Genomic DNA, 23,622 nt, shown 5'->3' with positions numbered 1-23,622 from the left:
TCAAAAAAAAAAAAAAAAAAAAACATACGAAAAAGTACATACGGCTGACTGGGCGCAGTGGCTCATGCCTGTAATCCCAGCACTTTTGGGAGGCTGATGCAAGCGGATCATCTGAGGTTGGGAGTTTGAGACCAGCCTGACCAACATGGAGAAACCCCATCGCTAGTAAAAATACAAAATTAGCTGGGTGTGGTGGTGTATGCCTATAATCCCAACCACTCGGGAGGCTGAGGCAGAATGGCTTGAACCCGGGAGGTGGAGGTTGTAGTGAGCTGAGATATCCCCATTGCACTCCAGCCTGGGCAACAAGGGCAAAACTCTATCTCAAAAAAAAAAAAAAAAAAAAAAGAAAAGAAAAAAAAAAAGAAAAAAAGTACATATGGCATGATTCCATTTATATACAATTCTAGAAAATGCAAACTAATCTATAGTGACAGAAAGGATATCAGTGGTTGTCTGGGGATGAAGGAGGCTGGAATAGGGGAGGTATGAGGAAACTTTTGGGAGTGATGAATATTGTATTTTGATTGTGGTGATGGTTTCATGGGAATTGTAAAGTTTGAAAAGGTCTAATTTATTGTATGTCAATTATCCCTTGATAAAACTGCTTTAAAAAAGTAGCAAGAGATATGTTAACACAAGGAAAGTGCCTAAACTAGTGCCAGCACACGGTAAAAACCAACAAGAACAAAAAAAATCTCACCATGCTCTCACTCTACCCTTATACAACTACTGCAAATATTTTGGTGTATTTACTTTCATGTATATATAATGAATATCATATTTCCATATAATTGATTTGTGTATATTCAATTTTAATCTACTTTATATTATAATTTTCCCATATAATTATTCTTAAAAAATTTTTTTTTATTCTTAGAGACGGGGTCTCGCTCTGTCGCTCAGGGTGGAGTGCAGTAGCATAATCACAGCTCACTGTAACTTTGAACTCCTGGGCTCAAGGGACCTCCAACCTCAGCCTCCTGAATAGCTGAGGCTGTAGGTGTACACCACCACACCCAGCTAATGTTTTAAAATTTTTCTTTTGGTAGAGACAGGGTCTTGTCATGTTGCTCAGGCAGGTCTCAAACTCTTGGCCTCAAGCAATTCTCCCGCCTCAACTTCCCAAAGTGTTGAGATGACAGGCATATGCTGCCACACCTGGCCTAAATGTTCTTAAAAATGATTTTAGGCTAGATGTGGTGGCTTACGTCTATAATCCCAGAATTTTGGGAGGCTGAGGCAGGCAGATCGGTTGAGCACAGGAGTTTGAGACCAGCCTGGGCAACATGGTGAGACCCTGTCTCTACGAAAAATAGAAAAATTAGCTGGGCATGGTGGCATAAGCCTGTCATCCCCGCTACTCAGGAGGCTGAGATGGGAGGATCACTTGAGCTTGGGAGGTTGAAGCTGCCGTGAGCTGTGAAGGCACCACTGCACTCCAGCCTGAATGACAGATTTTTAATATAATAATATCATAATATAATAATCTGAAAGATTATTAAAAAATTTTTTTAATAGCAGCACAGTATGTTATCATATGAATGTACCTTAAATGACTTAACCAAACATATAATTTAAAATATTCATATTGCTTCTATTTTTTATAACCATAAAGAACTTTGCATAGAATATCCTTGAAAGGAATTTTTATTTTTGTTTTGTTTGAGACAGTCTCGCTCTGTCGCCCAGGCTGGAGTGCAGGGGCGCGATCTTGGCTCACACCTCCTGGGTTCAAGCAATTCTCATCCCTCAGCCTCCTGAGCAGCTGGGATTACACACATGCACCACCATGCCCAGCTAATTTTTTGTAGTTTTAGTAGAGACTGGGTTTTGCTATGTTGGCCAGTCTGGTCTTAAACCCTGGCCTCAAGTGGTCCACCTGCCTCGGCCTCCCGAAGTATTGGGATTACAGGCGTGAGCCACAGCACCTGGCCAGGAATGTTTTGATTATTAAAAAATTTACTCTTTGTTCATATTTCTGATTATTAACGGATGTTTTTTGTGGGTTTAGCAGTTTATCAGGATTTATAAGTGTCATTTTAAAAACAGTCGATTTAAACCATGTAGAAATAAGTATGCAAAAAGTCAGCAAAACAAAACATACTTTAAACATGTTTAAGTAGATAGATTATCTGAAATTCTGGATTTTTCAGTCACTTCATTGTTATGCTATAGCAGCCAAGTAATTTTTCTTTTTTTTTTTTTTGAGAAGGAATTTCACTCTTGTTGCCCAGGCTGGAATGCAATGGCGTGATCTCAGCTCACCCCAACCTCCGCCTCCCGGGTTCAAGTGATTCTCCTACCTCAGCCTCCTGAGTAGCTGGGATTGTAGGCACACACGACCATGCCCGGCTAATTTTGTATTTTTAATAGAGACAGGGTTTCTCCATGTTGATCAGGCTGGTCTTGAACTCCCGACCTCAGGTGATCTGCCCACCTCGGCCTCCCCAAGTGCTGGGATTACAGGCATGAGCCACCGCGCCCGGCCGGCAGCCAAGTAATTCTTAACTTCAGTTGGAGTAAGCCCCCTAAATCCAGCTTCGTTGAAGATTCCACCTTCTATATTATCCTCTGTCATTTGGCCTTCAAAGTTTTCCTTTAGGGTTAAGACGGCTGTATGAATGGCATCTTCAAGTTCCAGATCTTCATTTTATTTTTTCTCAAGGGAAGTTTTCCCATTCACATAGTTCTTTCCCATTGCTGTGGCTTTCCATGCCAAGTAAGCTCCAGATGGATCTGACTGAAATAAATATGGTCGTCCCTTATTCCAACCACAAACAAGTAAAGAAACTCCAAATGAACGAACACCACCTGACTGAGTACATTCTTACATCACAGAAGCTACTCTCTGTACTAGGTGAGCTGTGGGAATGGGCACTTGGTACACAAGATAGTATTGTTGAGCTAGTTTTGAGCTCTGTGCACATCTCGGTCCACGCCGCTGTACACCAAACCTGTATGCTTGATAATTGGTTCCACTTTGTGTACACTTCGCTCATCATACAGAATGAATTTCTGTTTTTTCTCGGTTGCTATTTGCAGCTTTAATTCCCACTGACAGGGCTCCTCCAGGTACAGCAGCCAAAGTGTATTCAATCTGGACAAGTTTACCAGAGCGGCTGAATGCAGTTAGCGAAAAGCTGTACCCGTGCTCCGCCATCTTTACCCGAAGAGCCAAAGCACAAAGATGTACAGTTTTTAAGTCACAATGCCTACTGCCAAATTGTTCCCCAGACAATTTGTACCAATTTGAATCAGACAGACACAGATTATGGTCTGAGGGAGCTTACATTCCAGTGGGGAAGATGAATATTAAAACCAACCTCAAAACACAAAACTGTTTTTGAAAGGAAGACGCTAATACTCAATTCGTGCCTTTCTCTCTGAGAAGTAGATTCTTGCATGAATTAATTTATTTCTCCTCAGTTTTGTTTATTTGAAGATGTTATGGTTTTAAAGAAAGATTTGAAAAGGTCACCCATTATTCCATTGGCATCATTCCCTTAATACTACAGTTAATCTATTTTTCAATGTTAGATTGTGGTTTCCCCACCCAAGAGCTTCTTTGCAACTTTGGTTTTCTTCTGCTTCTACTCAGGTTCAGGGAGGTGTTCACTGTCTCACAAATCAACCTCCAGACTTTAGAGGGGCACAAGATTATTAACGAGCAAAGGTGCTTGAGGAAACTGGAAAGGTTAACTGGAGCTGTACCTTGGAATTTATTTTGTCTTGGATAATATGTAACATTAACAGAGAGCAGAAGCTAATTAAAGTATCTTAGTGTCAAAGGGTAGTTCTGTGAGGGTTTCTTTCCTTAACATGGCTGGCTGTGAAAAAACTCTCACTGAAGACTTTCACTGCTCTTCACAACTATTTTGAACTCAGGGACAGGGCACGATAGAACCAGCAGAGGGCGCATTTGTATTGACCAAAAGCTGAGGTTCTACGTTGGTGAAACTTCCATTGTGACTAGAATTGAAACCTTCCCAGTTTTGGGATGTGGGCCATAGAAGGGTGATTTTTTTTTCTCTTCGTAAAATAACCTGATATTTAGGAAGTATTGGAACAAACGAAGTCAGTGCTTTGAATAATAACTTACAACTTTTAACTAACTTTTAAAAAGTCTATAAAATATCTTAAACATTCACAGTATAGGAAATATACTGTGTACTCATTGCCTATGGATTTACCACTTAGTTTTGTAAAATTTTAACATTTTGCCATATTTGAGTCACGCATTTTTTCCTCCCTTCTTTCTCTTTCTTTCTTTCTTTCTTTCTTTCTTTCTTTCTTTCTTTCTTTCTTTCTCTTTCTTTTCTTTTCTTTTCTTTTTCTTTCTTTCTTTCTTTCTTTCTTTTCTTTTTCTTTCTTTCTTTCTTTCTTTCTTTCTTTCTTTCTTTCTTTCTTTCTTTCTTTCTTTCTTTCTTTCTTTCTTTCCTTCTTTTCTTTCTTCTTTCTTTTCTTTTTTTTCCTCTTCTTTTTTTTTTTTTTCTGAGACACAGTCTCACTCTGTTGCTCAGGATGGAGTGCAGTGGCACCATCTCAGCTCACTGTGACCTCTGCCTCCTGGGTTCAAGCAATTCTCCTGCCTCAGCCTCCCGAAGAGCTGAGATTACAGGCGTATGCTACCATGTTCAGCTAATTTTTCTATTTTTAGTAGAGATAGGGTTTCACCATGTTGCCCAGGCTGGTCTTGAACTCCTGACCTTGTGATCTGCCTGCCTTGGCCTCCCAAAGTGCTGGGATTACAGGCATGAGCCACTGTGCCTGGCCTGAGTCATGCATTTTCTAAAGAAATAAAACATTTAAGACACAGTCCAAGACTTCATTTATCACATGCTACTATAGTTTGAATAGAATTGTCTCCCTCAAAATTAATGTGTTGGAAACTCAATATTCAATGCAGCAGTGTTGGGAGGTGGGGCTTAATAAAAAGTGTTTAGGTCATGGAGGGCTCCATCCTTATGAATGGATTAATGCTGCTATAAAAAGGGTTTGTGGGCTGGGCACAGCGATTCGCACCTGTAGTCCCAGCTACTTGGGAGGCTGAGACCATGGATAGTGTTAGCCCAAGAATTCAGGTTGAGCCTGGGCAACGTAGAGAGACCCCATCTCTTAAAATAAAAAGGGCTTGTGGGAATGGGTTCCCTCTCTCTTGCCTTTTTGCCTCCCACCATGTGAGGACACAGTAAGAAACCTGCATCTTGATCTTGGGCTTCTCAGCCTCCAGAACTGTGGGAGACTGTTCTGTTCTTCATAAATTACCCAATCTCAAGCATTCTGTTATAGCGACACAAAATGGATTAAGGCACATATAATCCCATTTCCCTCTCTCTCCCAGAGGTAATCAGTCTCTTCAATTTGATATTTATCAGTCTTCATATATATTTTTATATCTGTATTACATATAAATGCACATGTAAACAATATATAGTATTATTTTCCATATTAAAATTTTACATAAATGATATTATTTGTATAACTTTTTCAACTTGCCTTATTTTGCTTAATAAGGCAAAAAACCCTTAATAAAGTTTTTGGGATTAACCCATGTTAATACATATAATTTTATTTTCAGCTATCATACAGTATTCCATTGTATGAATATATGCACATTTTAAAATCCATTTTACTGTTGATGGCCATTTTGATTATTTCCAATTGTTTGTGATTACAAAGAATGTTTCAGTGAACCTTTTTAGGTGAGTCACTGTTCATCTATACTTTCTCTAAAGGATACCTGGGAATGAACTTTTTGGGTTGCAGGATATATGCATCTTCAATTTATTGAATATTTCCAAATTGCTCTAAATTACTAAAAGTTTATATCCTCATTAATAATGTTTATAGACTTTTAAACTTTTGCTGGTCTGATATATATGAAATGATATCTTTTTATTTTAATTTGGATTGTCCTGATTAGTAGGAAGGGAGAACTTTTTTTCTGTATGGCCATTTATTTGGGTTTCTTCTTCTGTTAGTTGCCTGTTCATATCATTTGCTCATTTTTCCTTTGGGTTGACTGTCTTTTTCTTTCCCTATTTGAGAGGGAAGAAATGCTGCTGCATTTTGGTTACTAAGCCTTTGTTGGCTATATGCATTGCAGGTATCTCCTTCTAATCTGTAATTTGGCTTTTAACTTTATACTGTCTTGTTGAAAACTTTAAACTTTAATATAGTCAGATTCATTGGCCGGGCATAGTGGCTCACACCTGTAATCCCAGCACTTTGGGAGGCCAAGGCAGGCTGATCACTTGAGTTCAGGAATTTGAGACCAGCCTGGCCAACATGGTGAAACCCTGTCTCTACTAAAAATACAAAAATTAGCCGGGACTGGTGGTGCACACCTGTAATCTCAGCTACTTGGAAGACTGAGGCAGGAGAACCACTTGAACCCAGGAAACAGAGGTGAGCCAAGCAGTGGCTTCCTTAGCAGTGAGCCAAGATCATGCCATTGCACTCTCTGGGCAACAAAGTGAGACTCTGTCTCAAAAAAAAAAAAAAAAAAAAAAAGATTTATCAATAATTTTCTTTATGGTTTGTGTTATGAATAATAGGTAAAAAGTTTTTTCCTTTCCCAAATTCATAAAGCTATTCTGCTATATTTTCTTCTAAAAGTTAAATTTTGCTTTTTGACATTAAGCCCCTGAATACACCTGATATTTTATGAGGTGAGAATTTTAAAATTGAATAACCAGTTGTCTCAAAATTATATAGTGAATAATAGATCATCCTTTCTCCACTATTTCCCTTTATAATGCCATTTTTGCTATATATCAAGTTTCCATACATGGTCACATTTATTTCTGTATTCTCTATTCTCTTCTGTCTGTCTCTAAGCCAATAGCACACAGTTTTATTTTTCACAGCTTTAAAATAAGTTTTTATATTTGTCAGGGCAAACTTCCACTTTGTTTTTCTTCAAAATTATACTGGCTAGTATCTCAGTCTGTTTCAGGCTGCTATAACAAAATACCATAAACTGGGTAGCTTAGAAACAACAGAAATTTATTTCTTATGGGTCTAGAGGCTGGAAAGTTTAAGATCAAGGTGCTGGAACATTCAGTGTCTGGGGGAAGTCTCACTTTCTGGTTCATGGAGGGCACCTTCTTTTGTGTCCTCGAATGATAAAAGGGGCAAGACAGCTCTCTGGGGCCTCTTTTGTAAAGGCACTAATCCCATTTATGAGGGCTCTGCCCTCATGACTTAATCACCTCCCAGAGGCCCGACCTCTAAATACCTTTACATTGGTGATTAGGTTTCAGCATGTGAATTTTGGGGGGACACATTCAGACCATGACAGCTATTTCTGGCTTTTATGTATGAATTTTAATACCAGCTAATCATGTTCTGCCAAAAACCCTGTTGGGGATTTTTAAAACTGAAATTGCACTGAATTTATAGACTGCCGAAAGGAAAAACCAAACCAAACCAGAATCTGATCAAGTCTCTAGATCCAAGTGTTAACTTACAGGACGTGTGGAAGACAGAGAAACATGTTAAACCACACCATGAGGATGCATCCACGAAGTCTAGATTGAAACTCAACAAGACAAGTGACCCAATTTCCTACAAATACACTAAAAGGGGGAAAAAAAAAGAAATAGAAGGGAACTTATAAATTCAATGAGATTTAAAGGCCATATCAACCAATTGCAAACAGTTGGTTTGCAAATTCCAAAACAATTATAATAATTATGGACAATTTGAACTTTGAAAACTGATTGAATATTCAATTATATTAAAGAATTACTAGGCCGGGCGTGGTGGCTCATGCCTGTAATCCCAGCACTTTGGGAGGCCGAGACGGGCAGATCACAAGTTCAGGAGATCGAGACCACGGTGAAACCCCGTCTCTACTAAAAATACAAAAAATTAGCCGGTTGCAGTGGCGGGTGCCTGTAGTCCCAGCTACTCAGGAGGCTGAGGCAGGAGAATGGCCTGAACCTGGGAGGCGGAGCTTGCAGTGAGCCGAGATCACGCCACTGCACTCCAGCCTGGGCGACAGAGCAAGACTCCGTCTCAAAAAAAAAAAAAAAAAAAAAAAAAAAAAAGAATTACTTAAATTTTAGGTGTAATAATGGTATTATGATTATGTTAAAAGCCATTTCTCATCTTTGGGAGATATGTTCTCAAGTATCCATGAGTAAAATGATGTGAACCTAAAATTTGTTTCAAAATAACATGGGAGAAAGGAGTTGGAGATATAGGTGAACGATATTGGCTAAGAGATGGGTATATGGGGTTCATTGTGCTGCTCTGTTCACCTCTGTGTATGCTTGCAGTTTTCCATAATAACAATTACTTTTAAATTCTATTTTTAAATTGTGCTTTATGTTTCCAAACACTGCTTTTTACACAATTGATTTCTGTTTATTGATCTGTATTTAGTAATCTTGCTGAATTCTTCTGTTTGTCTTTTAATGTCTTGTCTGTACAGTTCCTTGAATTTTCCATATAAGTAATAATATAGTCTGGAAATAATACCAGTGTCATTTTCCTCCTTCCTATCCCTTCATCTTTCCTTTCTTTGGTTTCTTTACCATTCTGGCTAGCATCGCTAGTACAATGTTGAATAGAATCAATGATAGAGGACATCCTTCTCCTAGTCCTGTCTCTAAAGAGAATGCTTCTTGGCCAGGTGTGGTGCTGCATGCCTGTAATCCCAGCACTTTGGGACGCCAAGGAGGGTGGATCACCCGGGGTCAGGAGTTTGAGACCAGCCTGACTAACATGGTGAAACTCCATCTCTACTAAATACAAAAAATTAGCCAGGTGTGGTGTTAAGCAACTATAATCCCAGCTACTTGGGAGGCTGAGGCAGGAGAATCACTTAAACCTGGGAGGTGGAGGTTGCAGTGAGCTGAGATTGTGCCATTGCACTACAGCCCTGGGCAACAAGAGCAAAACTGCGTCTCAAAAAAAAAATAATAATAATAATAAATAAAATAAAAAATAAAATAAAATAAAGAATGCTTCTCAAGTTCTACCATTCAAGTGTGATATTTACTATAGGTTTTTCATGGATACTCTGTCAAAATCAAGAAGCCTTCTTCTATTCTTAGTCTGATCAGTTTTAATTGGGAATGGGTGAATTTTACTTTTCTCGTTTTGCATCTATTGAGATGACCCTAAGGCTTTTCCCCACTAACCTGTTGGTGTGGATTATAAACATATTTTCATATGTTAGATCCTCTTTGAATTCTTGTGATAAACCAAATTCAGTTGTGTATATTGTTAATACTTTTAAAAATATAAGCTTAAGAATTTGATTGGTTAATAGTTTATTTAGGAGTTTTGTATGTTTGATCATAAGTGAGATTAGTCTATAATTTTCCTTTTTTTATTTTTATTTTTTGAGACGGAGTTTCGTTCTTGTTGCCCAGGCTGGAGTGCAATGGCGCTATCTTGGCTCACCACAACCTCTGCCTCCTGGGTTCAAGTGATTCTCCTGCCTCAGCCTCCTGAGTAGCTGGGATTACAGGCATATGCCACCACACTCGGCTAATTTTGTATTTTTATTAGAGATGGGGTTTCTCCATGTTGGTCAGGCTGGTCTCGAACTCCTGCTCTCATGTGATCTGCCCGCCACGGCCCCCCAAAGTGCTGGGATTACAGGTGTGAGCCACCGCACCTGGCCTATAATTGTCCTTTCTTATGTTGTCCTTTTCTCTAGTTTTAGCTGCTTTTGGGTTTTGACAAATTTAGGTCTCTTGTTAGAAATGAGCTTTTCTCCCTGGAAAGTGAGGAGAATTTTCAGAATCAAGGGATGACTGTTGCTCTCTGGGACTCTGGGGGACTTCCTTGAGGGGGGACTTCCTCAGTCGGGGTTAAGTAGGAGTAAGCCAGAAACATTCTTAAGGGTGCACCACTTCCCACTTCCTCCTCCTCCAATATGAAGGAGAACTTTGAAATACTTCCCAGAGGAAAGATAAAGCAGTACCAGAGTTAGGTCATTTAGGTGCTTAGGACTAGCAGAATATTTTGCACCTAGTACTGTGGTCTGCCGATAGCAGGGCCTGGCAGTGTGCTGTGCCGTGACTGTGCAGGCATCATACTGGGCAATGTGGGGAGCAAGGAGCCCCAGACGTTTGCATGGTGCCATCTTCCAGGCTGTAGATTCTGGTGAGTGGCACCACCAGGACTCCTGGGCACACACATGTCTGGTCTCCCTGTTTTCTCCACAGTGTTAGGAGGAACTTTTCTAAAACTGGCTACTCCTCACTTCCTTGCACAGGTCAGGCAATCATTACACTTGCTCCTTCTGGAGCTGTTTATTCCCGAAGCCGGAAACTGCCCAAGGAAAAGCCTTCAAAATGAAACTGACCTGAACGGAACTGAACTGAACTAGATAACCACAAACACTGGGCAGAGACTCCAGTTACCCTGGTTTTAATAATTAGTTGTCATGCACAATTCTCTTGACTTGTAGACCTCAGGTTTCTTCATCCATAATATAAAAGAACTTCTAGATCACCTCCAAGATTCATGCTGGCTTAAAAAACATACTGCCATAATTTCGTGATGTCTCCCTGACTTTTTACTATTTCCTCTCAGAAACACATGGATGGCATCACAACTCAAAGATTCAAGGACCGTGGAGTCTTAGAAACCTGGGTTCATCTCTCAGCTTCTCCACTTATTGGCTGTGTGCCCTTGGGCAAGTTACCTAACGTCTTTGAGCCTCATTTTCCTCATTTGTGGAATAGGGATAATGCACTTTACCTCATAAGGTTATAGTGAGGATAAAATAAATTCAATAAAGCACCTAGCATTATGTCTTGCTTCATAGTCCAAGAATGGCCAAGCACGGTGGCTCACACCTGTAATCCCAACAGTTTGGGAGGCCGAGGCAGGAGGATCACCTGAGTTCAGGAGTTCGAGACCAGCCTGGCAAACATGGCGAAAACCCATCTCTAATAAAAATACAAAAATTAGCAGGGCATGGTGGTAGGTGCCTGTAATCCCAGCTACTCGGGAGGTTGAGGCGGGAGAATTGCTTGAACCTGGGAGGCAGAGGTTGCAGTCAACCATCGCACCACTGCACTCAAGCCTGTGCAACAGAGCAAGACTCTGTCAAAAAAAAAAAAAAAAAAAAAAAAGTAAATGCCGGAAATTACTTCCCTTTTCTCCACACCTAAGTGGAAAACTGGCCAAAATAAAACGGTATCAATTAAAAAGTCCAAATTGTTTCGGTGGCACTTCAGGGGTTTGCCTGCCTCCCTGCCTTCTCCAAAGCGACTATGCGTGCCTGCTTTTCAGTTGTTTAGCCCTTCTAGCTCTGCCAGTCTCCACCTCGGGATAGAGTCCACAGGAGGCTCCAGCGTTAGAGACATCACAAGCAACCACAGAGAGGAAAAGAAAAGACTAAAGGAGGCGACACACCCGGAGAAGCGACCTTTCGGGGAGAGCCCGCCTGGGGTCTTGAGCTCACCGGCGAGGAGCTCCTTTTGTAAGGCCGGGACGACTCGTGCAGCTGAGAGGCGCTAGGCAGAAGCTTCTCCGACGCCGCGGGGACCCGGAGTGGCGCTATTGAAGCCACACACCCCGCCGGCCCCGAGAGGAGCTGCTCCCTGCGCGCCTGCTGCGCGGCCACTGCCGCCGTGGAGGCGCAGATGCCGCACTGCTGGGCCACTTTGGCTTCCCTCCCCGATTGGCCACACCTTTTTTCCCTTTAAAAAAACTGCTTGGCTCACGCCTGTAATCCCAGCACTTTGGGAGGCCGAGGCGGGCGGATCACGAGGTCAGGAGATTAAGACCATCCTGGCTGACACGGTGAAACCCCGTTTCTACTAAAAAATACAAAAAATTAGCCGGGCGAGGTGGCGGGCACCTGTAGTCCCAGCTACTCGGGAGGCTGAGGCAGGAGAATGGCGTGATCCCGGGAGGCGGAGGTTGCACTGAGCCGAGATCGTGCCACTGCACTCCAGCCTGGGCGACAGAGCAAGACTCCGTCTCAAAAAAGAAAAAAAAAAAAAAAAAAAAAAAAACACAAAAAAACCCAAAAAACTGTTTGAAGAATCTTTTCATTCATATATCTCCAGTTGGTGTGTGTGTGTGTGTGTGTGTCTATGTGTCTGTGTGTGTGTGTATGTATATGTGTATGTGTCTGTGTATATGTGTGTGTGTCTGTGTGTGTGTGTAGTATTTCTTTAAATCTTGATTTCTCGGGACCTTGCTGTTTTCTCCCCTGGGGAGGGGGGGCAAACCCTTTTTTTCATAGCTGTTAACATCCAGAATTAATCTATGCAGATGGCATGGGGAGGTCAGCCTCACTGTTGCCCAGCTCTGTGACCAAGGATGTGGTACTTAACCACTCTGCCTCAATTGTCTCATCTGACAAATAGGGATATCAAGGGCTGCTTCTTTACAGGATTAGCATAAAAGTTAAATGAGGCACTTTACAGAAAATGCATAGCCTGGTGCCTGGCACACAGGGAGTAAGAACTGCTGCCTTCTCTTGATGTCTTCATCACAAATGGGTGAATGCAATCTAGGTTCAGTAAATGCCTTCCTTCATGTCAGCCATCACCTCCTTCAGGAAACTGTACCCGATTTCTCCCTATCCCTTCTGCCCCGGTCTGGATCAGTTGTCCTTCCTGTATTCTCTTAGAGCACTGATCACACTCCACTCACTGGAGCTGTCTGCACACATATCTGTTTCCTCCACCAAAGCGGGAGCTGCAGTAAGGAGTGTGTTTTATCCAACCACGAAGGCTATGAAACTTAGCAGGGATCAGCAAGTGTATGCTGAGTGAATAATGGACGCTTCCATTCAGGCAGTCGGTGGTTAAAGAATGAAGAAGGCCTGAACCTGGAGGCTGAACCGTGGAGCTATCTCAGTGGTAGCAGTGTGGATTCTGCTTTTCCCCTTAACAGAAACAGTTCCAATGTCATTGAATCACAGAAAGTGGGAAACGATATTGGAAGGTCAATTTTGTTATTTTCAGATCAGGAAGTGGAAGCCTCCAGAGGCCCAGGGGTTTATGGAGTCCTCATGCCATGCAGGAGCACCATGGCAAAGTAGTGCTCCCATCTTGACCCATTGAGCTCTAACTTGTTGCTGCACTGAGCCAGGGCTCACAAATGGCACATGGATGGCCTCCTTCCAGGCTGTCACCTGAGGGAGGCTGGGTGGTAGCAGAGATTTATGTAGGACACAGTGAAGGTGGCAGGCTGGCCTTCCCCAGAAGTGGGGGTTGGGGATGAGCTTGGGAAGTAGGCCCGGCCCCAGTCGTGGATCTGCAGCCTACCACTGTGCAAGCCTGAGCAACTCATAGATGGCCAGAGCATCAGAATGGAATGGGGCCCTAGAGATGATCCATCCCAGCCTCCTTGGTTTATGGGAAAGGAGACCAAGACCCAGAGAAGCAATCTGCCATTCCCTAAACTACAGACTTGATCAAAGGCACAACTGGTAAAGGAATCCATGTCTTTTGAATCTGAAACCCAGTTTCCTCGATGAATAGATTCCAGTGGTTCCCAGATATCAATGGGCATATGAATCATTTGAGGACCTTGTTACAACACAGGCAGGTCTGGGGTGAGACCCCAGATTCTCTTTTCTAGTAAGTTTCCAGGTGCTGGCTAGAATGGGTCTACATAGGTGGTTCTTAGAAAAATCTCTGGTCTAGGCCGGGTGCGGTGGCTCAAGCCTGTAATCCCAGCACTTTGGGAGGCCGAGACAGGCGGATCACAAGGTCAGGAGATTGAGACCATCCTGGCTAACACAGTGAAACCCTGTCTCTACTAAAAAAAAATTACAAAAAACTAGCCGGGCAAGGTGGCACTGTTTCCTCACAGGTAACATCATGCCTGCAGTTGAAGTCTTCACTGTGAGGCCTTGAGGGTAGGAAACTTGGTTCTGTCATCTTTGAATCCCTTGAATACTCAGCATATTCATTCATTTATTCATTTGACTCATTCATTCATTTATGAAACATTTACCAGGCCTGAATAAGGCATGATTCTTGCCTTCAAGCAGCTCACATAACACATGGGGCTATAGGTGGTACTTAGTAGCCACCCAATAAGCATGTGTGCAATCAAATTAGACTTCAGGGGCCCAGGGACCCCCTGCCTGCCAGCTCAGACTTTTCCATGAGAGAGGAATAATCCTTCCATCTTGTTCGAAGTCACTTTACTTTGGCCTTTGTTAGAACCGTTGAACTAACATCCTATCTTCTACACATCTGTCTCTTGAATAAGGCAATAGGGCTCTGGGCCTCTTTTTTTTTTGACAGAACAAAAATGATGGAAATGGCGCCTTGGCTTCTGAGAGTTTCCACAATACCTGCCTTTCATCCCCACCCCTGACATTGTTCCAGGCTGCTCCTTAAGGACCCCTTGCACCTCATGCAGGGTTCCCCAAATCTCTCACTCCTCCTGACTCTTAAAGTGGTTCTGTCATGTCCCAAGGAGTTATGTCCCAGTAACTTCACTGAATGCAGAGGCTGGAAGGCTGCTTCATTCATTTAGGGTCTGCTGCCCACACCTGGACTTAAGCAGAGGACTATATGCATCCCTGAATGCCCTTTCTGCCACCGAGACTGGGAAAGTAAAGAAATCAGGTTGTTACCTTAGAATAAGGCTCTCCTGACAAGGAGCAAATTGTGTCTCCTATTAAAGCTTTTTAAAAAGTAGATGAATATCCCTTCTTGAGCACTTTGTGACAGGTATTTTTCTTTCTTTCTTTCTTTTTTCTTTTTCTTTTTTGAGACAGTCTTGCTCTGTTGTCAGGCTGCAGTGCAGTGGTGCAATCTCGGCTCACTGCAACCTCCGCCTCCCGGGTTCAAGTGATTCTCCTGCCTCAGCCTCCTGAGTAGCTGGGACTACAGGCACGTGCCACCACGCCTGGATAATTTTTGTATTTTTAGTAGAGATGGGGTTTGATCATGTTGGCCAGGCTGGTCTCAAGCTCCTGACCTCGTGATCCACCTGTCTCAGCCTCCCAAAGTGCTGGGATTACAGGTGTGAGCCACCACGCCGGGCCCTATGACGGATACTTTTCTAAGCACATTACATAGTTAACTCTTCTTTGTCACAACCACCCATGAGATCAGTACTGTTAGCATCCCTATTTTACAAAGGAAGAAAAAAGATGCCCAGAGAAGTTCAGTGACTTACTCAAGGCCACACAGCTAGTAAGTAACGGAGCTAGAATTTGAACCCTGGGAATCAGACTTCATAATCAGTGCTCTTGATCACAATGATGCTGCTGAAACAGTGCCTGCCCACCAATTCCTTCCCTACTACCTATTATTATTATTATTTTATTTTCTTAGTGACAGGGTCTTGCTCTGTCATCCAGGCTGGAGTGCAGTGGTGCAGTCACAACTCGCTGCAGCCTTGAATTCCTGGGCTCTAGGGATCCTCCTGCCCCAGCCTCCTGAGTAGCTAGGGCTGCAGGCCCTCACTACCATGCCTAGCTAATTAAAAATAAATTTTTTAGAGGCCGAGATGCAGGGCATGGGGAGGGGTCTTGCTCTATTGCCCAGGTTGGTCTCCAATAACTCCTGACCTGAGTGATCTTCCTGCCTCCCAAAGTGCTGGGGTTGGAACCATGAGTGACTGTGTCCAGTATTTCCTCCTCCTGTTTTGTTTTTTTTTTTTTTTTTTTTTTTTTTTTTTTAGACGAAGTCTCACTCTGTCCCCCGGGGTGGAGTGCAGTGGCGCGATCTCGGCTTACTGCAAGTTCCGCCTCCCAGGTTCACGCCATTCTCCTGCCTCAGCCTCCCGAGTAGCTGGGACTACAGGTGCCCGCCACTGCGCCCGGCTAACTTTTTGTATTTTTTAGTAGAGACGGGGTTTCACCGTGTTAGCCAGGATGGTCTCAATCTCCTGACCTTGTGATCCGCCCTCCTCGGCTTCCCAAAGTGGAAAGTTTTGTATTTAAAGCCAGAGCAATTTTTCAAAGCCACTTTGATTTGGAGGTTGCTGATTTGACCTCTCTTGTGGAAACTTGGATGAAGTGTTCTCACCAAGTCTAAGACTCATAATATTCTCACTGCAGGTGGCAGCTGGTTCACTGCTTATAATTAACCATGAAGATCACGACTTAATTTAGAGTAGGAAAAAAATCCTGGTAATTAGCCTTAAGACCTATGGGGAGAAAATTGATCCTCTGTTTTTTTTTTGGAGACAGGGTCTGGTTCTTTTGCCCAGGTTGGAGTGCAGTGGCATGATCATAGCATAGCTCACAGCAGCCTCAAACTCCTGGGCTCCAATGATCCTCCCGCCTCAGCCTCTGGAGTGATGGGAGTACAGGCATGTGCTACCATGCCCAGAAATTTTTAAAATTTTTTGTAGAGACAGGATCTTGCTGTGTTGCCTAGACTGGTCTCAGACTCCTGACCTCAAGTGATCCTCCTGCCGTGGCCTCCCAAAGTGTTGGGATTATAGGCATGAGCCACTGTGTCTGACTGAAAATTGATCCTTAAATAGTTAAAAAAAATTCCTTGGCACTCCTTCCTCTTTTTTCTTCAAATACTTGAAATCCTTTCTGAACATTAGTGTTTATCATTCAGGACAGGAAAATGCCTTCTTTAATTTTCTGTGGTGATATTTCATTGCATTAAAGATGGTCTGAATAACCTTTATGCAACCCAGCTGGTGCCTGCTCTTCTGTCATGAGACAGGAAATCTGTTTTGACTGACTTGGTCATTGCTTAGGTTTGGCCATGTTCTGTGCTGCCTAAAACCTCCATCACACTTGGCCAAGCCCTTGGAGCCCTGTCAGTGTTCACATTCTGCATGTGTGATTTATGATATGGCAGATCTGAAGACTGGAGCGTGTTTCCCTGGCTAGTGTCACTCTGCCTTGAAAATGGAGGTGGTAAGAGCTCATGTGAACAGAAACCTGCTTAGAAGCTTAGCCAAACCCAGGATCAGGCTACCATAACATACTGTTGTCTGATAGCCTCAAAACAACAAACTCTTGTCAATTTAGTATAAAAATAAATTACTTTTGATTGGATGCCAACTGAAGGACATGGTACAAGATATAAACAGAAAAAGATCAAGTTACGGGTGAAATCCAAAATCTGTGACTTTACGCTTTTTTTTTTTTTTTTTTGAAACAGAGTTTTGCTCTTGTTGCTCAGGCTGGAGTGCAATGGCGTGACCTCAGCTCACTGAAACCTCCGCCTCCCAGATTCAAGTGATTCTCCTGTCTCAGCCTCCTAAGTAGCTGGGATTACAGGCATGCGCCATTGCGCTCAGCTAATTTTGTATTTTTAGTAGAGACAGGGTTTCACCATGTTGGTCAAGTTGGCCTCAAACTCCTGACCTCAGGTGATCCACCCGCCTTGGCCTCACAAACTGCTGGGATTACAGGCATAAGCCACCATACCTGGCCTCCCATTAACATCTTTTAACAGTGCGAAGTTCATCTGACAATTATGGTTATAAGATTATAAAGCCCCAACCAGTGGTCTTTACCTTGGCCGTCGTGATGAGTTTCTCTGAGGGGTCTCCCCGCTTCTTCCTGAGAGTCCAGTGCATTTCCGCTTTCCTATTGGGTTAACACACACCAAAGAGTACATTAGACACAATAAATGCAACACTTTAAACACTTCTGTGGTCCACGACCTTTGGTAAAAGGGAATCCAGTTTTCTTAGCGGTTTCTTCTCCTTCTTCATCAACTTGTTTTTACTTAAGTCTCCAGGAAGGCTGCTACTAGCGTTAAACAGGCTTAAAGAGCCAGGCACGGCTGGGCATAATAATATGCACCTGTAGCCTCAGCTACTTGGGAGGCCGAGATGGGAGAATCACTCAAAGCAGGAGTTCCCAGGGGTTTGAGTCCAGCCTGGGCAACATAGCAAGACCCTAGACCCTGTCTCTTAAAAAAAAAAAAAAAGCCAGGGCCTGGCAGGCTTGGCACCAGCAGCATTGAGCACTGTTACCTTCCTGGTTGTGCTTATTTTCATGGGGTCTTATCCCATTCATCTGTGCAGTGCTGAATGCCTAATGTATGTAGGAGTTTACTGGGGGAAGGGGAGAAGAATGTCATGACAGAGGCCAACTAGCAGAAGGAAGCAGGGCACCTCCAGGACTTGAGGGAGGACTGGTGTGACTAGAGCAGAGACTGAGAGAACTGCACAGGGTTGGGAGGAGTCAGACCCCGATGGCCTTGAAGGCAGGTTGAGGACTTTGGTCTTTATGTTGAGAACAAATGGAAACATTCAGGATTGAAAGCAGGGGAGCCAAAGGGTCAGACAGGCCTTTTGTGGCATCCTCGGGATTACCACAGATTTGGTTTCTTATCACATTTGATCCCTTCTTCCTTCTTTCCTTGAGTCATACAAGCTGCTTGCAATCCCTCGTCCCAGAAATCTCCATAACTGTGGTTACCAACCCTGGCTACACATTAGAATTATTTGAGAAGTTTTAGAAAATATGATTCCCAGGACCTAACTCCAAATAATAACAGTCAGACTTGCTGGAGCTGGGGCATTTTAAGGCTTCTAGGGTGAGTCTGATATGCAGCCAGGACTGATAATCATGCTGTTCTGTAGAGTGTTGGAAGAGCAGCTCCTTAGTGCCAAAGTAGCGTGGCAGGTAGAGTTGGTGACCCAAGTAAGCCCCGTGTGTCTGATGAGGCCAGATCTGGGCCTTTGTCACCTGGCTCCCTGCTCGACCCACAGCTTCATCTTGGTGCTAGAGCTGGAATCTGGCAGGAAGGGTCCTGGAAGTCTCTTCGGGTTTACCCTCATTCTGTAGTGACAGTCACCTTTCCACTTTGTTATCAAAGTCGCATCCTGCTATGAGAAGAGACAACTAATTATCTGCTACTTTGGCACTCTCTTTAATTCCCCTCTGAGTTCCCTCACTTAGTGGCTTTTTACCTTGTGTGTTTGTTTCTCACTTGTTAGCTTAGTGTTTGTAGCCGATGATATATACTGACATAAAAAAGCTAACACAAGTAAATCATTTTCTTACTTTTGGGTTTCTTATTTTGGAGACAAAGTCAATTTGGCCTGGTACAGTAAAAAAAAAAAAAAAAAAAAAAAAAACCAAAAAAAAACTCATCCCTGAAAAATGGAAAGGAGTAAGAGGCTAAGTTAGAAGACTAGAAAAAGGAAACTTAAAAAAAAAAAAAAAATCCCTGGTTATAAAGCCTTCTAATCTAACAAGAAACTGTATTGAAAGGGAGAGTCAAACTTCTTCTTTTGGAAGAATTTTAATGCCAAGAAGGATCAGCCTTCAGAGTCAACAACACACAGTCGCGAGCCTTCAGGGGCAAGGAATATCTTCTCATATTTCACAGAATGGGAGAGGGAGACAGAGAAACTCAGGGATTTGGAAAAATATTTTCGGGTGAGTCTTTGTTAGAAAAAGAAATAGTCTTAATTTGAAACTCTGTCAATTCAATTGTATGTTGCTTAGAAAAGTGTCAAAAGAACTTTCATTTTTTAGATATAAGAATACACATGTGGCCAGGCGCAGTGGCTCATGCCTGTAATCCCAGCACTTTGGGAGGCTGGGGCAGGCAGATCACGAGGTCAGGAGCTTGAGACCAGCCTGGCCAACATGATCAAACCCTGTCTCTACTAAAAATACAAAAATTAGCCAGGCGTGGTTGCGGGTGCCTGTAATCCCAGCTACTCAGGAGGCTGAGGCAGGAGAATTGCTTGAACCCAGGAGGTGGAAGTTGCAGTTAGCTGAGATCGCACCACTACACTCCAGCCTAGGAGACAGAGCAAGACTTCATCTTAAAAAAAAAAAAAAAAAAAGAATACACATGTGAAATAACTTCTATCTAAAGTCATTCATTCACTGCAACAGATTGGAAACAGCCTAAATGTCCCATCAACTGGGGACTAGTTAAATGAATTATTATTAGCTTATACAATGGAATATTATACAACCATTAAAAAAACACAAGCATCTCTTTATGAATTAACATAGAACTGCAAGATGTAGTAAGTAAAAAAAAAGACTCTGGGCCAAGTGTGGTGGCTCACACCTATAATCCCAGCACTTTAGGAGGCCCAGGTGAGTGGATCACCTGAGGTCAGGAGTTCGAGACCAGCCTGGCTAACATGGTGAAATCCTGTCTCTACTAAAAATACAAAAATTAGCCAGGTGTGGTGGTGCGTGCCTGTAGTCCCAGCTACTTGGGAGGCTGAGGCAGGAGAATCACTTGAATCCAGGAGGCGGAGGGTGCAGTGAGCTGAGATTGTGTCACTGTACTCCAGCCTGGATGGCAGAGTGAGACTCTATCTAAAAAAACAAGCAAGCAAACAAAAAGACTCTGAACAATGTGTATAATATGCTAAAATTTGCATATAATATCTATCTGTGTATGTATCTATCTGTATTTGCTTTTATATATATATATGCATTATACATTCCAGGAAGGGGACACAGGAAACTAGCAACCTCGGTTTTTCAAGGGAAGGGAGCTGAGCAGCTGGAAGGCACACTGTTTTGTACTTAAATTTGAAAAAAAGTCTTCTGAGTATATTTCAGATTCAAAATTTGAATTAAAGAAACTAAACCTAAATAAAATGTTATGTCACTTTTAGTCTGAGTTACAAATGCATGATTAAAATAGAATGATAGAAACACAGGTAATAATACTTGGTGAGTGAGCAAAACAAATGGAGGGACTGCAAATTCAAAACCCAGTTCTGTTATTCTGGCCAAGTCGTGTGCTCTTCCTCTGTTCATTCAACTAATGAACATTTGTTGAGAGTCTGCTGTGTGCCAGGTACTGAGATAGGCACTGGGGGCACAAAGATGAAAGATGTATTCGTAGGACGCTCACTGACTTGTGGGGAAATGACAAGTCAGTTTGCAATGCAGCGTGATAAATGTTGTGGCAGATTATGACAGGTTTCTGCAGGGCCTCATGGGAGGTGAAGCTAAATTAGGCTGGGAAGGTTGTTTACCGGCAGACGCAGTGCTAAATCTTGCAGTGAAGGGAAGGTAGAACAATTCCAAGCAGAGGAAGCAGCATGTGCTGGTTAGGGGATAGTTTGGTGCGGGGGCAGTATGAGGACAGTGCAAATTAGACACAGGCCAGATCTTGCATGTTACAGTTTGGAGTTTAAGAAAAATTGCACATGTTATATTTTTCTATTTGTAAAATAAATACATCTTTGATGCTTGGAATTTAACCAGAGGGCCAATGGGGACACCGTAAAGAATTTCAAGCAAACCAGTGATAAGACTGAGCTGTATTTAGAGCACTGGCAGCAGTGTGGTATTATAAGACCTGGGGAAGAGGAAGAGTCACAAACACTTTGCGAACACAAACTACAACATTGAAACCAACATGTGAGAGGCGCTTTCTCTGGTGGCTGAGGTATAGGTCCTGCAGTCAGGCTGTCTGCACTCAAGTCCTAACTCCTACACTTGACATCTTACAGACCGTAGGAGTTACTTAACCCCTGAGCCTCAGTTTCTTCAACTGGAAACCGACAGATGCTGCACAAGTGATCTTAGGTAATCTGTCTTTGGAAAACCTTCCAGCTGTCCTGCCCTCCACTCTCATGCACGGGCGCCTGCTGGGCATGTTACTTTTAGGACCACAGCAGGCTTTTTTAGGGAGCTGCCGGGAGGATGGAGGAGCATGGGCTGCAGGAGTCCGAAGTGCGGCCTCCAGCCTGCCTTGAGCCAGCTGCATGCCCTATTGTAGAACCTCAGCTTCTACACCTGTGAAATGGGAGTAATAATAAATAATTGTAGAGTTCTCAAAAGGTTTAACCAGGAAGAGACATTTGGAAATTCCATGTAACATACCATGTGATACATGAATATAAATGACTAATTTCAATACTTTCTTAATGATGGAAGAAAATCAGGATCTCATTAAAAAGTTTCAGCTTCAAGGTAGTACAACTTTTCTTGTGTAACAGAGAAGTCCCCTACGTTGTCTTCGTTAAAGACCTTATGATTTATGAAAATCATAAAGTATCTTGTGTTATTAAGATAAAAAAGATTAATATATATTATCAAATCTCTGCTCCCTTCTTGGGTTCTGCAGCTAGAACAAAGAAGTACAACTAGGTACACAGGCACAGAACAGACAGACCTCACGGATCTCTGATACTGTGGGGTTTTTTGGCTTCGAATCCTAGCTCTCTCTGCTGCCAGCCATGTGACTGGTCATCTCTGAGCCTCAGTTTCCTCATCTGCACAGTGGGGATCGCACAATTACTGGGAAGAGTGAAGGGAAGATTACACAAGGCTCAATAAGTGAGGGGCCTGGCCCTTAGCAGGGATCAGTGAGTGTTCCTTTCTCCCTTCTGAACTGAGTCCTTTACAGATATGAACATTCTTTCAAAACTATTAGTTCATGTAATTCTTGCTTCACTATTGAGAGGCAGGTATGGAGTTCCCAGTATTATTATTATTTTTTTGAGATAGACTTTTGCTCTTGTTACCCAGGCTGGAGTGCAGTTGTGTGATCTCGGCTCACTGCAACCTCCGCCTTTCGGGTTCAAACGATTCTCCTATCTTAGCCCCCGAGAAGCTGGGACTACAGGCACACGCTAACATGCCCGGCTAATTTTTTGTATTTTTAGTAGAGATGGGGTTTCACCATGTTGGCCAGGCTGGTCTCGAACCACCTGAGGTGGTGATCTGCCCGCCTTGGCCTCCCAAAGTGCTGGGATTACAGGCAGGAGCCACCATGCCTGGTCAGATCCCAGTATTATTATCTCTGTTTTATTAAACAGAAAATGGAGTCTGAGAAGCATCACAAGGTCACTTAGTATCAGAGTGTCAGAGAAGTACCCCCAGCTCCACCCAGGGCTTCCCAACTACCAGTCTGACATTTTAATATTGATAATATTCCACTTAATTCGGGTTTTTTTCTTTTTGAAATAGAACATACTCATAAATATTTTTCCTGGGAATATTATTCAAGTCTCCTGGAACCATTAAATCTTGAGAACTGCTCCTGATCCCTCTACAACTTTCCTGCCAAATGGTCATCAAGGCACGTGTAAATGATTGTGGAGACCAGAACTTATCTCCTAAGGCACCCTGCTCCATCTTTGGACGATGTCCTAAGTCAAGCATTATTTTCCTGTTGTATGTGAAATCCACAGGATTAAGGGGCAGCCCCCTTCCGCTTGGGATGCATCTACACTTGCCCACATAAGTAATGCTTGGGACTGGTCTCAAAACAGGCAGGGCAGCTCTAACTCCAGGCACGGCTGGCTCTTGTCCGTGTTCAGGCCAATTCCTCTACCTTGCATTTGAGGGCACTATGTGCTAACTGTGTGGGAACTGCGAGGTGGAAGCTTATTTCTCATTCTTCAGATGCTCTGGGTGTTACATACACACCCTTTGATATCAACGTGGAGTATAAGGATATTCAATTTGATATCTAGCGTTAATTGGCATTATTGCTGTTTTCCTCCTTATGACCATGACCTAACCCTGATAATTTAAAAAGTCTCTGAAAAAAAAATTCTATCCTTATTCATTCATCAATTACCATTTCCTTTTGAAAAAACACAATCGAGTTTTTAAAAACATGGTTCAAAATTTTTTTTTTTTCTTTTTGGTTTAGAAAATAGGCTGGTCTTGGCTGGGTGCAGTGGCTCATGCTTGTAATCCCAGTACTTTGGGAGACCAAGGCAGGTGGATCACCTGAGGTCAGG

General features: G+C 42.8%; 1 protein-coding gene and 1 pseudogene across 1 annotated transcript in view; both read right to left on the bottom strand.

The window, feature by feature from the left end:
* KIAA2012 (KIAA2012 ortholog) overlaps positions 1–23,622 on the bottom strand; it is a 148,440-nt gene that overhangs the window by 21,754 nt on the left and 103,064 nt on the right. The window contains exon 17 of the mRNA XM_007965877.3: positions 17,443–17,515. Within this exon, the coding sequence (XP_007964068.2) occupies positions 17,443–17,515 (73 nt within the window). The remainder of the gene's footprint in view (positions 1–17,442; positions 17,516–23,622) is intronic.
* Positions 2,182–3,273, bottom strand: LOC119625038 (proteasome subunit alpha type-2 pseudogene; annotated as a pseudogene).

This window comes from Chlorocebus sabaeus, chromosome 10 (assembly GCF_047675955.1).
Source record: "Chlorocebus sabaeus isolate Y175 chromosome 10, mChlSab1.0.hap1, whole genome shotgun sequence".
NCBI classification, from domain to species: Eukaryota; Metazoa; Chordata; class Mammalia; order Primates; family Cercopithecidae; genus Chlorocebus; species Chlorocebus sabaeus.
The sequence above is the reverse complement of the archived record's forward strand: the minus strand, read 5'-3'. Positions and strand labels throughout refer to the sequence as shown.